We start from the raw sequence: 12,956 nt of genomic DNA on the forward strand, positions 1-12,956 counted from the left end.
GCGCTCTCTTGTGCTCTCTTTCTCTCTCTTTGTATAGTTATTACCTTAGTCCTTTGGCTAAGAGGCAAGTCTGAATCCTTTGGACTGTTACCTTGTTTACATTCTCTAGGGAGCCCACAGGTTTAAAGTGATGGAGCCAGTTAAGAAGCCTGTTGCTTATGATATAGTGCAGTGTGTGCAACAGGAAGGATTTATTTATCCAGATAAGATTTTTGGACTAATTAGGCTTTTCTGAGTTTTGTCTTCTTTTTTGGTAATATCATAGCCTACAAGTATAAACCCTGGAAAAATCATTGCAGAAATTTATTTGGGGTTAGTTCTCGCGTTTCCTAGGTCTGAAGTTGTTTTAAATGAAGAGATAAGATTTTTCTTATTCACAAATGATATTCACAATGAGTTCACTTTACATTTTTTTGAAGTAAAAATATTTAATAATTTTACTTTTAACTTCTTTTAATATTTTTAGTTGTAGATGGACACAATATCTTTATTTTATTTGTTTACTTACATGTGGTGCTGAGGTTCAAACCCAGGGCCTCATGTATGAGGCAAGTGCTCTGCCACTGAGCCAGAACCCCAGTGTCTACTTTTAACTTCTTGATAAAGGAAGAAATTATGCGGATATGTCCTCTAGTATGTATTTCTTTCTCTTTTTTTAGCCTTTATTTTATTTATTTATCTTTATGGGGTGTTGAGGATCAAACCCAGGGCCTCACAAGTGCTAGGCAAATGCTCTACTGCTGAGCTATAACCCCAGCCGTAGTATGTATTTCTTAAATTTAGGTTTAGTATATTTTTATTATTATTTTTTAGTTGTAGAAGGACACAATCCCTTTGTTTTATTTATTTATTTTTTATGTGGTCCTGAGGATCAAACCAGTACCTCAAGCATGTTAGATGAGCGCTGTACTGCTGAGCCACATCCCCAGCCCTATGATGAGTTTTAAAATCTCTTTTAAGAGAATTTTAGCTGTTTCTTAAATACTCTAATATTAGTAATTTCAGAGCAAAAACTTTTTTAGAGTTTAATAAGAACTATGTCTCAGCCAGGCAATGAGGTCCAGCTACTCAGGAGACTGAGGAAAGCATTGCAAGTTCAAGGTCAGCCTAGGCAACTTAAGAAGACCTTGCCTCAAAATAAAAATGGGGTGGGGATGTAACTCAGTGGTAGAGCACTCCTGGGTTCAATCCCTAGTACTGTATAAACAAAGCAAAACAAAAACAAATTGCATGTCAGCTGGACAGTGGGCAGAATTATTTTGTTCCTCAAAAATATTTAAATTTAAGAGTTGAACTTGCTAATTTATCTAAAAGGTTGCATTTACTTTTTAATATATTCCTGGTTGAAAAGTACTTAAACAGATTAACACCTGACTTCAGCTTTAAAGTAACCGGGAAAGAACTAACTCTTAAACAGAAAATCCACCAGTGTTGTCCACATACATGGGAGCTTAGCTCCTAAGAGGAAAACTGGGGGGCTTTAATTGATGAAACTTAGGGATTTACCAAAATTAATTGGAAATTTAAATAAGTCTGTTTTTCATTGTTTATTTTGATCTTGTTTTATGTGGATTTTTGTCTTTGGAATCTGAAATTCTTTATCTGCTTTTCTCTCTGGAAAGAACTTACTTTGAATTGGTGACTTTCTATTAATCAATTTGTTTCAATAGAGAACTTGTTCCAAATAAGTTGAATGAATCCTTAGTGTTTTTTTAAAGGCATGTTATAAGTTGGAGGTAAGGAGAAGTTTTAAGTAGCTCTGAAAATAAGATGTTTCCCTAAGTTTTAGCAAAAGGATTTCACCTATATGTGGTCAATTTATGATCTCTTTCACCAATGCTGCTGCCCACCATTAAGTCTCTTATCACAGGGCATTTAAAAATGATGCCATAAAATGCATGTTGAGAATCTCTGTATCTCAGATGTACAGAAATCACATCTAAATGTCAATTCCTGAGTTAAGGAACTGACAATTATGGCACTTTCAGTCTCTATTAATAGTTAGTAGGCAGGAAATTATTGTGTTATTTATGTTATTCCTTATCTGTCTGTAGACTTAAATATTTGTTGAAAAGCATTTGTTTGTTTCATTGGGGCTATATATTTTTACCATTGTGCTAATTTGCTTACCTGAATTCTATTAAAGTTGTCCTTTAATTGGTTTGGGCTAAATCTGTAGTTTGAAATTTTAGGATTATCCCCTGTGTACTATACATCAAAGATGAAATTTTAATGCTTTGTTCATTTACTACACAGCTCCTATTTGTCTGTAATGAAGCTGTATGGCTGGGCCCATCTATTTCAATAATAGTTATTTTATAGCTTCCTTTTGGATGTTGTTTAATATGAGAGGATAATTTTCCCAAATTCATTCAGAGGAGTCTGGGCATTTCTTTGGGATATGTTCATGTTCGTGTTTTTGCTTCTGATTTTAAAATAATTTTCCTTTGTTGTAGGATGAGCAGTTCTTAGGTTTTGGCTCAGATGAAGAAGTCAGAGTTCGAAGTCCCACAAGGTCTCCTTCAGGTATGGCCATTTAAGCTCACAATGTCTTGAAATTTTGTTTGTTAGGGTATTGAGGTTTCTTTTTTGTCTTCTGTGTATATAGAGAATAATCTATAATCCGGGGCACAGGAAATGGCTTATGAGCTAGACTTTTGGGGGATGCTGCTCTGTCAGGTCACATTTGGTTCATTCTTCAGAATGTTTCTCTCTGGGAGATACTTGTGGAATGGGAATGGGTTTCCACAGAATGATTGGGAAACCTGATATGTTTGAAGATACCCTACTAAGTTCTTCCTCAGTTACACATTTTTGTATTATGTATTACTATATACCGCCTTTGGAAATAATTTGGCTATTATTTTTCACAGATGAAATTTGGTCTATTGTCAAAGAACTAAACACAAAATTAGACGATATTAAACAATTTTATCTGGTTCTTGAAAGGTATATTAAAAAAAGAAAACATTGTGGTTAGCTCTTGCGCTGCTAGGCCTAAAAGACCTAACAAGAACAATTGTAGAGGGGCTGGGGATGTGGCTCAAGTGGTAGCGCGCTTTCCTGGCATGCGTGCAGCCCGGGTTCGATCCTAGCACCACATACAAATAAAGATGTTGTGTCCGCCGAAAACTAAAAAATAAATATTAAAAAAAAAAAAGAACAATTGTAGAGAAGGAAAGGTTTATTTGGGCGGCTCACGGTTTAGAGATCTCAGTTTATGGATAGCTGGGTCCATTCCTTGGGGCTCAAGGTGAGGCAGAATATCATGGTGGAAGAGTGAGGCAGAGGGAAGAAGTTTACATAATGATCAAGAAGCAGAGAGAGACTCCACTCACCAGATACAAAATATGTACCTCAAAGGCATGCCTCCAATTACTTACCACATCCAGCCACACCCTACCCGCCTTCAATTACCACTCAATTAATCCCATTGGAATTAATTCACTGATTGGGTTAAGGTTCTCATAACCCAATCTCTTGTCCTCTGAACCTTCTTGCATTTGTCTCCCACATGAGCTTTTGGAGGACATCCACACCAAATCATAACAGAAAATAAAAGTTATATGATGTGTTTCCATTTATTTAGCAATATATGTCATTGTTCTCACTAACAAAATATCTAGAATAGCTTGACATTCTAGACTTACAAGCAGTTTCCTAAGAGAAGATCCTCAATGTAAATAACATTTTTTGACTTGCATAATTCAATTTTGTATAGAACAGGGCTTAAAGATTTTATTTTGCCCGGGGGTGTAGGAGGAATTGAACTAAAGGGCACTCAGCCACTGAGCCACATTCCCCAGCCCTATTTTGTATTCTGTTTAGAGACAGGGTCTCACTGAGTTGCTTAGTGCCTTGCTATTGCTGAAGCTGGCTTTGAATGCATAGTCCTCCTGTGTCAGCCTCCTGAGCTGCTGGGATTATAGGCACGCGCCACTGCACCCAGCTAGGGCTAAAGATTTTTTGATGGAACATACATTCTCCCATCCTGCTGACATTCCAATTTATTATATGATTGTCTTGGATTTTATGTGAATAGACAATGTATTTAAATATGGTAAATATGATATAGTTAGCTGGTTTTGTTCTTTAACTTAGTTTGTGATGTTTGCTGGCATTTGGGTCTCATGATATGTTACATAGCAATCTAATTCTAATACCCAAGTTCACAATTATTCTTTATCCAAATGGTGTTGATATTGCCATTCTAGTTGGGAGAAGTTTGCCAATACTACCTGAGTATCTGTGCTATTTAGACTGTGGCAGTGGTTTCTTGAAGATGTGTTGAATCCTTAAAACTTCATATTGGAAAGGAATTTTAGGGATCATCTGGTCCAACCCTTCATTTACAGAGGACAAAATGAGGCCAAGAAAATATATGATGAACATTTATTTATAACCAACGTGTGAGTTCTTTGGATATGTTGTGGATTAAGGAAGTTTGCAGAGCTGGAACCCTGTCTGTTCTGCTTTATTCTACTTATCTACCAACACTTTTTGAAAAAGTAGGGTGGAAGAGGTTTTTTGGATTGATTAAGCCCTCTGAATAACCATGTTCAAGTCTACCAAAATCAGGAATCTCTTCATGTACTTTACAGCATGAGTTTACACACACACACACACACACACACACACACACACACTAGTTGTTGATGGAACTTTATTTTGTTTATTTATTTATATGTGGTCCTGAGAATCTAACCCAGTGCCTCACATGTGTGAGGCAAGCACTCTACTGCTGAGCTACAGTCCCAGCCTTGGGCATGAATTTTTAACTTACAACTCTTAGGATCATTTCTTCTAAAGTTTTTTTTTTCTTGGCTGTCAGTTTACTTTGAATCATGTACTTTTTTTTTGGCCATATGGATATCCTTCATTATTTATAAAATGAAAAATAGTTTCTCTGCTGTCTTCTTGTCTGTTACATTTGTTATATTAGTATATATTGAGAATGGATTTGCGAATCTTTATTAAGGGAAGTCTCGTAAGTTAATTGGTAAGAAATGAATTTATATTTTAAAAGCTCAACAATAAGACTTTTGTAGATTTCTATTTTGTTAGAAAGTGGCTCCATCGTAAAAATGTTCATACTGGCCTAAATCTCTTTCAATCCCTGTTCAGGGAAGTTTTAGTTTCAGAAGAATGTTCTCCTGTAAAACACTGAGAGTTGGAAATGTAGCTCAGTGGTAGAGGACTTAGCATGCACGAGGCACAGGGTTCCACCATCCCCAGTACCATAAAAATAAAACGAAACAAAACTTATAAAACACTAAAAGTCAAGAGAGAAAATGTGATATCATAGGCAAATTTTAATACATTTTAAAATTCAGGTTTATGTAAGTATTTGAGAGTCCTGTTTTCTTAAATCTGTTGATAAGTAGCAAATTGAGCTAGTTTGTAAATGGGCAAATTTCCTTTATTAGAATAGAAGTAATTTGATTTAATATATTGCTGATTTGTTCTTGATATCAGTTAAGGTTAAATCTTTTTGTTACTTGGGACTAAGTAGTTCAAGAGTCACTTGATAGGAAAGTAGATTAGTGGACACATTATGTCACTTCACATACCACTGGGTTCAGTGACCTTATTCTGAGATCTTATGAATGATTATTTTCCTATTTAATAAAACTTTCTTAGTTTACTTTGGTAAAACATGGGCTGGGGATATAGCTCAGTTGGTAGATTGCTTGCCATACATATACAAGGCCCTGGATTCAATCCCCAGCCACCACCAAAACCAAAACAAAGCAAAACTTGGGTAAAACAGATTGAATATGTAGGATGCTGAGCTGTCCAGGAGACTTTTCCTATGAAAGTTAGTATGTTGTTGGTTGAAGAGCACCTTGTTCAAATTTATTCAAAGTCAAAATGTTGAAGTAAAAAGGTAGGATGATTGCTGGGGTGCATGCCTGTAATCTCAGCAGCTCGGGAGGCTGAGACAGGAGGATCTCAAGTTCAAAGCCAGCCTCAGCAATAGCGAGGCACCAAGCAACTCAATGAGACCCTGTTTCTAAATAAAATACAAAATAGAGCTGGGGTTATGGCTCAGTGCTTGCGTGCCCCTGAGTTCAACCCCCAGTAAACATCCCCCCCCCAAATAAAAGTGATATTATTTACTAGAAGCAGATTTCTAAATGTTATTGTTAGTGGCTAGAATAAGGTAGTATAATTTTGAAAAAGAAAAAATTTTACTTCAGAAAAGAACTTGCTCATCTGAAAATTGTAGAAAAATTAGTTTTCAATGGAGAACCTCTTATTATCTTGATTTCTGTGTCAAAAATAATTAAATGTTCTTTCAGGAGGAATGTTATTTACTTTTTTTTTTTTTTTGAGACAAAATTTTGGTGAAAAGAAATTAAGCACAATTAAGATGTTCTGTTGACTTAATAGACCCAAGTTGAGTTCAGTACAAAATGGCCTGTGCTAAATTATAATCAGCTTAGTTAAGCCCTGAACTACATAGCTAAATATATGCTCTTCATTGTTTAATTTCTATACACAGTTAAAACTAGTCCTCGAAAACCTCGCGGGAGACCTAGAAGTGGCTCTGACCGAAATTCAGCTATCCTCTCAGACCCATCTGTGTTTTCCCCTCTAAATAAATCAGAGACCAAATCTGGAGATAAGATCAAGAAGAAAGATTCTAAAAGTATAGAAAAGAAAAGAGGAAGACCTCCCACATTCCCTGGAGTAAAAATCAAAATAACACATGGAAAGGACATTTCAGAGTTACCAAAGGGAAACAAAGAAGATAGCCTGAAAAAAATTAAACGGACACCTTCTGCTACATTTCAACAAGCCACAAAGATTAAAAAATTAAGAGCAGGTAAACTCTCTCCTCTCAAGTCTAAGTTTAAGACAGGGAAGCTTCAAATAGGAAGGAAAGGGGTGCAGATTGTAAGACGGCGAGGAAGGCCTCCATCAACAGAACGGATAAAGACCCCTTCGGATCTCCTCATTAATTCTGAACTGGAAAAGTCCCAGAAGGTTCGGAAAGACAAGGAAGGAACACCTCCACCCACGAAAGAAGATAAGACAGTTGTCAGACAAAGCCCTCGAAGGATTAAGCCGGTCAGGATTATTCCTTCTTCTAAAAGGACAGATGCAACAATTGCTAAGCAACTTTTGCAGAGGGCAAAAAAGGGGGCTCAAAAGAAAATTGAGAAAGAAGCAGCACAGCTGCAAGGAAGAAAGGTGAAGACACAGGTCAAAAACATCCGACAGTTCATCATGCCTGTTGTCAGTGCTATCTCCTCACGGATCATTAAAACCCCTCGGCGGTTTATAGAGGATGAGGATTATGACCCTCCCATTAAAATTGCCCGGCTGGAGTCTACACCAAATAGTAGATTCAGTGCCACATCCTGTGGATCTTCTGAAAAATCAAGTGCAGCTTCTCAGCACTCCTCTCAAATGTCTTCAGACTCCTCCCGATCTAGCAGCCCCAGTGTTACTTCCACAGATTCTCAGGCCTCTGAGGAGATTCAGGTACTTCCTGAAGAGCGGAGTGACACCCCTGAAGTTCATACTCCACTGCCTATTTCCCAGTCCCCAGAAAATGAGAGTAATGATCGGAGAAGCAGAAGGTATTCAGTGTCAGAGAGAAGTTTTGGATCTAGAACAACTAAAAAATTACCAACTCTGCAGAGTGCCCCCCAGCAGCAGACCTCCTCCTCTCCACCTCCACCTCTGCTTACTCCCCCTCCTCCACTGCAGCCAGCCTCCAGTATCTCTGACCACACACCCTGGCTTATGCCTCCAACAATCCCCTTAGCATCACCGTTTTTGCCTGCTTCTGCTGCTCCCATGCAAGGGAAGCGAAAATCTATTTTGCGAGAGCCGACATTTAGGTGGACTTCTTTAAAGCATTCTAGGTCAGAGCCACAATACTTTTCCTCAGCAAAGTATGCCAAAGAAGGTCTGATTCGCAAACCAATATTTGATAATTTCCGACCCCCTCCACTAACTCCTGAGGATGTTGGCTTCGCGTCTGGTTTTTCTACATCTGGTTCTGCTGCTTCAGCCAGGTTGTTTTCACCACTCCATTCTGGAACAAGGTTTGATATGCACAAAAGGAGCCCTCTTCTGAGAGCTCCAAGATTTACTCCAAGTGAGGCACACTCTAGAATATTTGAGTCTGTAACCTTGCCTAGTAATCGAACTTCTGCTGGAACATCCTCTTCAGGAGTATCTAATAGAAAAAGGAAAAGAAAAGTGTTTAGTCCTATTCGATCTGAACCAAGATCTCCTTCTCACTCTATGAGGACAAGAAGCGGAAGGCTAAGTACTTCTGAGCTGTCACCTCTCACCCCCCCGTCTTCTGTCTCTTCCTCGTTAAGCATTTCTGTTAGTCCTCTTGCCACTAGTGCCTTAAACCCAACTTTTACTTTTCCTTCTCATTCCCTGACTCAGTCTGGGGAATCTCCAGAGAAAAATCAGAGACCAAGGAAGCCGACTAGTGCTCCAGCAGAGCCATTTTCATCAAGTAGTCCTACTCCTCTCTTTCCTTGGTTTACCCCAGGCTCTCAGACTGAGAGGGGGAGAAATAAAGACAAGGCCCCTGAGGAGCTGTCCAAAGATCGAGATGCTGAGAAGAGCGTGGAGAAGGACAAGAGTAGAGAGAGAGATCGGGAGAGAGAAAAAGAGAATAAGCGGGAGTCAAAGAAAGAGAAAAGGAAAAAGGGATCAGAAATTCAGAGTAGTTCTGCTTTGTATCCTATGGGTAGGGTTTCCAAAGAGAAGGTGGTTGGTGAAGATGTTGCCACTTCATCTTCTGCCAAAAAAGCAACTGGGCGGAAGAAGTCTTCATCACTTGATTCTGGGACTGATATTGCTTCTGTGACTCTTGGGGATACAACAGCTGTCAAAACCAAAATACTTATAAAGAAAGGGAGAGGAAATCTGGAAAAAAACAACTTGGACCTCGGCCCAACTGCCCCATCCCTGGAGAAGGAGAAAACCCTCTGCCTTTCCACTCCTTCATCTAGCACTGTTAAACATTCCACTTCCTCCATAGGCTCCATGTTGGCTCAGGCAGACAAGCTTCCAATGACTGACAAGAGGGTTGCCAGCCTCCTAAAAAAGGCCAAAGCCCAGCTCTGCAAGATTGAGAAGAGTAAGAGTCTTAAACAAACTGACCAGCCCAAAGCACAGGTACTCCTTTGACCTTGCCTTTAAAACTATCAGTTTACTGCACCCCTTCTACAGGCTAGATTTAATTAAGCTAAATATCTCAGTTACATCCAGTTGTGTAAAAAGTATGGTAGGGGGTGGTGTATGCAATGGTTTTTCAAAGACTGGTAGGATTTTGTTAATTAGAAAATGGGAAGGCATTAACATTCTAAGTAGAGGGAACAGTGTGGATAGAGATGTAAAAGTATAAAACGTATATGAGAAAGTGTGAACTAAGTAGCTAAAAGATAGGTTGGAACGATATTACAGACTGCTGAGTTGTTTGAGGTATAATCTGGGGCTTAAATTTTGAAAGTACATTTTTATAGTTACGTTTTAATATTTATCAAAGAAGAGAAAACGAGAACATTCTCTTCCTCTGTGTAGTGAGTGATTAGAGCAATAGATAATAGATGTTTGTGACATACAAATGGGAAGCTTATCCTTAATTTGTGGAGCAGAAAAAATGTAGAATTCAGTTCATTAAGATGACACCAAACAAGCCGGGCCCGGTGGTGCACACCTGTAATCCCAGCAACTTGGGAGGCTAAGGCAGGAGGATTGTGAGTTCAAAGCCAGCCTCAGCAAAAATGAGGCGCTAAGAAACTTAGTGAAACCCTGTCTCTAAATAAAATACAAAATAGGGCTGGGGATGTGGCTCAGTGGTGGAGTGCCCTGAGTTCAATACCCCAGTACCCCACTGCCCACCCCCTCAAAAAAGATGACACCATACCAAACCAAGTTTTACCAGGGTCAGCAATTTTTGTTCTGTTGTAGATGTATATTTATTTATTTCAACATACCAAGTTAGGTTAAAATGGCCAAAAACTTAGATTTTATGTTGTAATTCTCCTTTGAGCCATATTTACATTTAATGATTCTACCAATTGAGAGTTCTAGTAGCAGTGTAACAAGACTTATTTCTGACACTATGTTGGATGGTTTTGGTTTGCCTTTTGATGATAAGACCAATGGCTTTTCAGTATGTGAGATACTTATGTTTGGAGCCATGGTCTTTTATATTTTCATTTATAGACTATTTCACCCACTTCTCTGTTGATAAGGAAATATAGGAAACAATCTATAGTTAGAAAACCAGACTGAACCTTTTTGTAATATAGATTGACAGCTTGAATTTTGAGGGAAATTGTAAAGAATTAGTATAATTGGAAATGGAAGATTTCTGTTTTTGATGAGAGGCCTTTTTGCTGCCATTTTCAGAATACAGAAGTAGTTGATTAATGTGTATTGATAGGGCTTATCAGCTGGGAGTAATTAGTTGCATGTTTTGATAATGGATCTAATGAAGTGCTCAAGTATACCTTGGCTTCATTTAATTATATTTGCAGCATGCATGATCATCATCATTTTTGTCCTTTCTTGTGTTTAGGGTCAAGAAAGTGATTCATCAGAGACCTCTGTGCGAGGACCTCGAATTAAACATGTCTGTAGAAGAGCTGCTGTTGCCCTTGGCCGAAAACGAGCTGTGTTTCCTGATGACATGCCCACCCTGAGTGCCTTACCATGGGAAGAACGAGAAAAGATTTTGTCTTCCATGGGAAATGATGGTAGGTCAGAGGGTTAGTGTTGGGATATAAACAGTCTTTTGACTTGTTCACCAGTCTTTCCAAGATACCCAGTAGCAGGGCTGGAATTGTGGCTCAGCCGTAGAGCGTTCAATCTTCAGCACCACATAAAAATAAAGGCATTGTGTTGTGTCCATCTACACCTAAAACAATAAATATTAAAAAAAAAAAAAGATAACCAGTAGGCCGTTCATAGTTTGGGTCTTTCAAAAAACAGATAACTAGAGAGTGTTAAATGTGTAAGGATTTTATTACAGGAAATGCCTGAGGGACAAGTAGCCAGGGAAAACTGGGAGAGCTGTCAGACTCCAGTGCAAGAAGAGAGGGAAGGAAGGTTGGGCAGAACCTTCTTAGATTGCCATGCAGTATTAGGTTTGGCAAGGCTGTCAGGGAGTCCTCCAACAAAGCTGGCTGTCAGAGGAGACTTGTGTGTCTCAGAAACAAGCCTACCTTGGTAACTTACTGCTGGGGAGCAACCATGTAGCCTCTTTATCATTGGATTTCAGAGGGGCCCTTGGTCAGTTATGCTCCCTGGAATTGGAGGTCTGTGAGACACATTCTCATAATTGCCATATAGTTCTGAAATGTTGGGTTGCAGCTTTAACAAATTTAGAGATTTAGAGAATCCTTAGAAGCATTCAATTCATGTTCTTGATTCTAGGTTAGACTGTCTTGTTTTCAGTATTTGGATTTTTGCTTTCATTAAGCTGCAAGGTACAGTTCTTTTTAAACATTTAAATAATTACTTAGAAAAAAATCTGAGTTCTACATATGAATATTTTTGCGTGGTGGTACATACTTGTAATCCCAGAAACTTGGAGGCTGAGGCAGGAGGTCATGAGTCTAGGCAACCTAGCAAGTCTCAAAATTTTTAAAAATAATAGAAAAAATTAAAAAATAAAAAAGGAGGGGAGGCCTTGGACTGTAACTTAAAAGTTGAGCGTCACTGGGTTCAATCCCCAGTACCCTCCAAAAAATGTATTTTCATTTTTTGATTACCAATTAAAATGAAGTTTGAATGTATCTAATGATTCAAAGGGATTTTAAGGGTTTTGCCCTCTACTTCCAAAAAGGAATGGATATTCCTTTGGAATTAATGGCACATTTCTTTAACAGACAAGTCATCAATTGCTGGCTCAGAAGATGCTGAACCTCTTGCTCCACCCATCAAACCAATTAAGCCTGTCACCAGAAACAAGGCCCCTCAGGAACCTCCAGTAAAGAAAGGACGAAGATCAAGGCGCTGTGGGCAGTGTCCTGGCTGCCAGGTGCCTGAGGACTGTGGAGTTTGCACTAATTGCTTAGACAAGCCCAAGTTTGGTGGCCGCAATATAAAGAAGCAGTGCTGCAAGTAAGTGGGTCTTACTCTGAGGTGTTGGCCTCTCAATCATGAAGGTTTCTTATTTATCCCTGGATTGTTGCAAAGATACATTAGGAAACTGAAAGTGATTGTATTGAATCTCCTTGAGCTGCAAGATTAGTTGCAGAGTTGGATTTTGTGAAGTGTTTAGATTTGGGCTATCATTAAATAAGGAATGCTCTGGGGCAGTGCTGTCTAATAGAATAGAGTGGTAGAAATGTTCTGTATGTGCTCAGTTCAATATGGTACTCATTAGCCACATGTGGCTATTGAGCATTTGGCTTGTGGCTAGGTTAACTGAGGAACTACATTTTTATTTCATTTCTTTTAAGTTAATTTAAATCTAAATAACCACATGTGAGTAGTGACTACCATATTAGTGCAGTTCTGGAGGGGTTCTGCTTAAAAGTTGACAAGTTTAAGCAGAATATTTATTGAACCAATTGAAACAACTTTTATCTTCATGACAGTTAGGAAACTTTAGAGACATCTTACCTGAATTTCTGGGCTCTCTGACTCAGAATACTATTTTTTCGCCCGTTTTAGTCAAACTTTTGCCATCTGTGATTTTATTTGTTTAAAATGAACCAGGAGAGTCACATAGTTAGAAATTTTGGTAATTGAACGTCTCATAAGTTGCCTGATACAAGTAGATATTTGCTGAATGAATGAATGACATGAAAGTGATTATTTTAAAGCATAGTTGGAGGAAATACTGTACCAGGGCAGACAGTTTCTGTGCTTTGGTTTGTCCTTAAGCAAGAATTTTGTCTTAGGTCCTTTAATGGTAAAAAGTGAGTTATTACAAAAAGGTACATGATAATAGGACACAACCG

The 12,956-nt window shown here is 38.5% G+C and overlaps 1 protein-coding gene across 2 annotated transcripts in view; it reads left to right on the top strand.

The window, feature by feature from the left end:
• Positions 1-12,956, top strand: part of Kmt2a (lysine methyltransferase 2A) — an 84,593-nt gene that overhangs the window by 27,409 nt on the left and 44,228 nt on the right. For both annotated transcript variants that reach the window (XM_077796933.1, XM_077796935.1), the window contains exons 3-6: positions 2,457-2,526; positions 6,506-9,156; positions 10,565-10,742; positions 11,877-12,111. In XM_077796933.1, the coding sequence (XP_077653059.1) occupies positions 2,457-2,526; positions 6,506-9,156; positions 10,565-10,742; positions 11,877-12,111 (3,134 nt within the window). The remainder of the gene's footprint in view (positions 1-2,456; positions 2,527-6,505; positions 9,157-10,564; positions 10,743-11,876; positions 12,112-12,956) is intronic.

The sequence above is a fragment of the Urocitellus parryii genome, chromosome 4, assembly GCF_045843805.1.
Source record: "Urocitellus parryii isolate mUroPar1 chromosome 4, mUroPar1.hap1, whole genome shotgun sequence".
NCBI classification, from domain to species: Eukaryota; Metazoa; Chordata; class Mammalia; order Rodentia; family Sciuridae; genus Urocitellus; species Urocitellus parryii.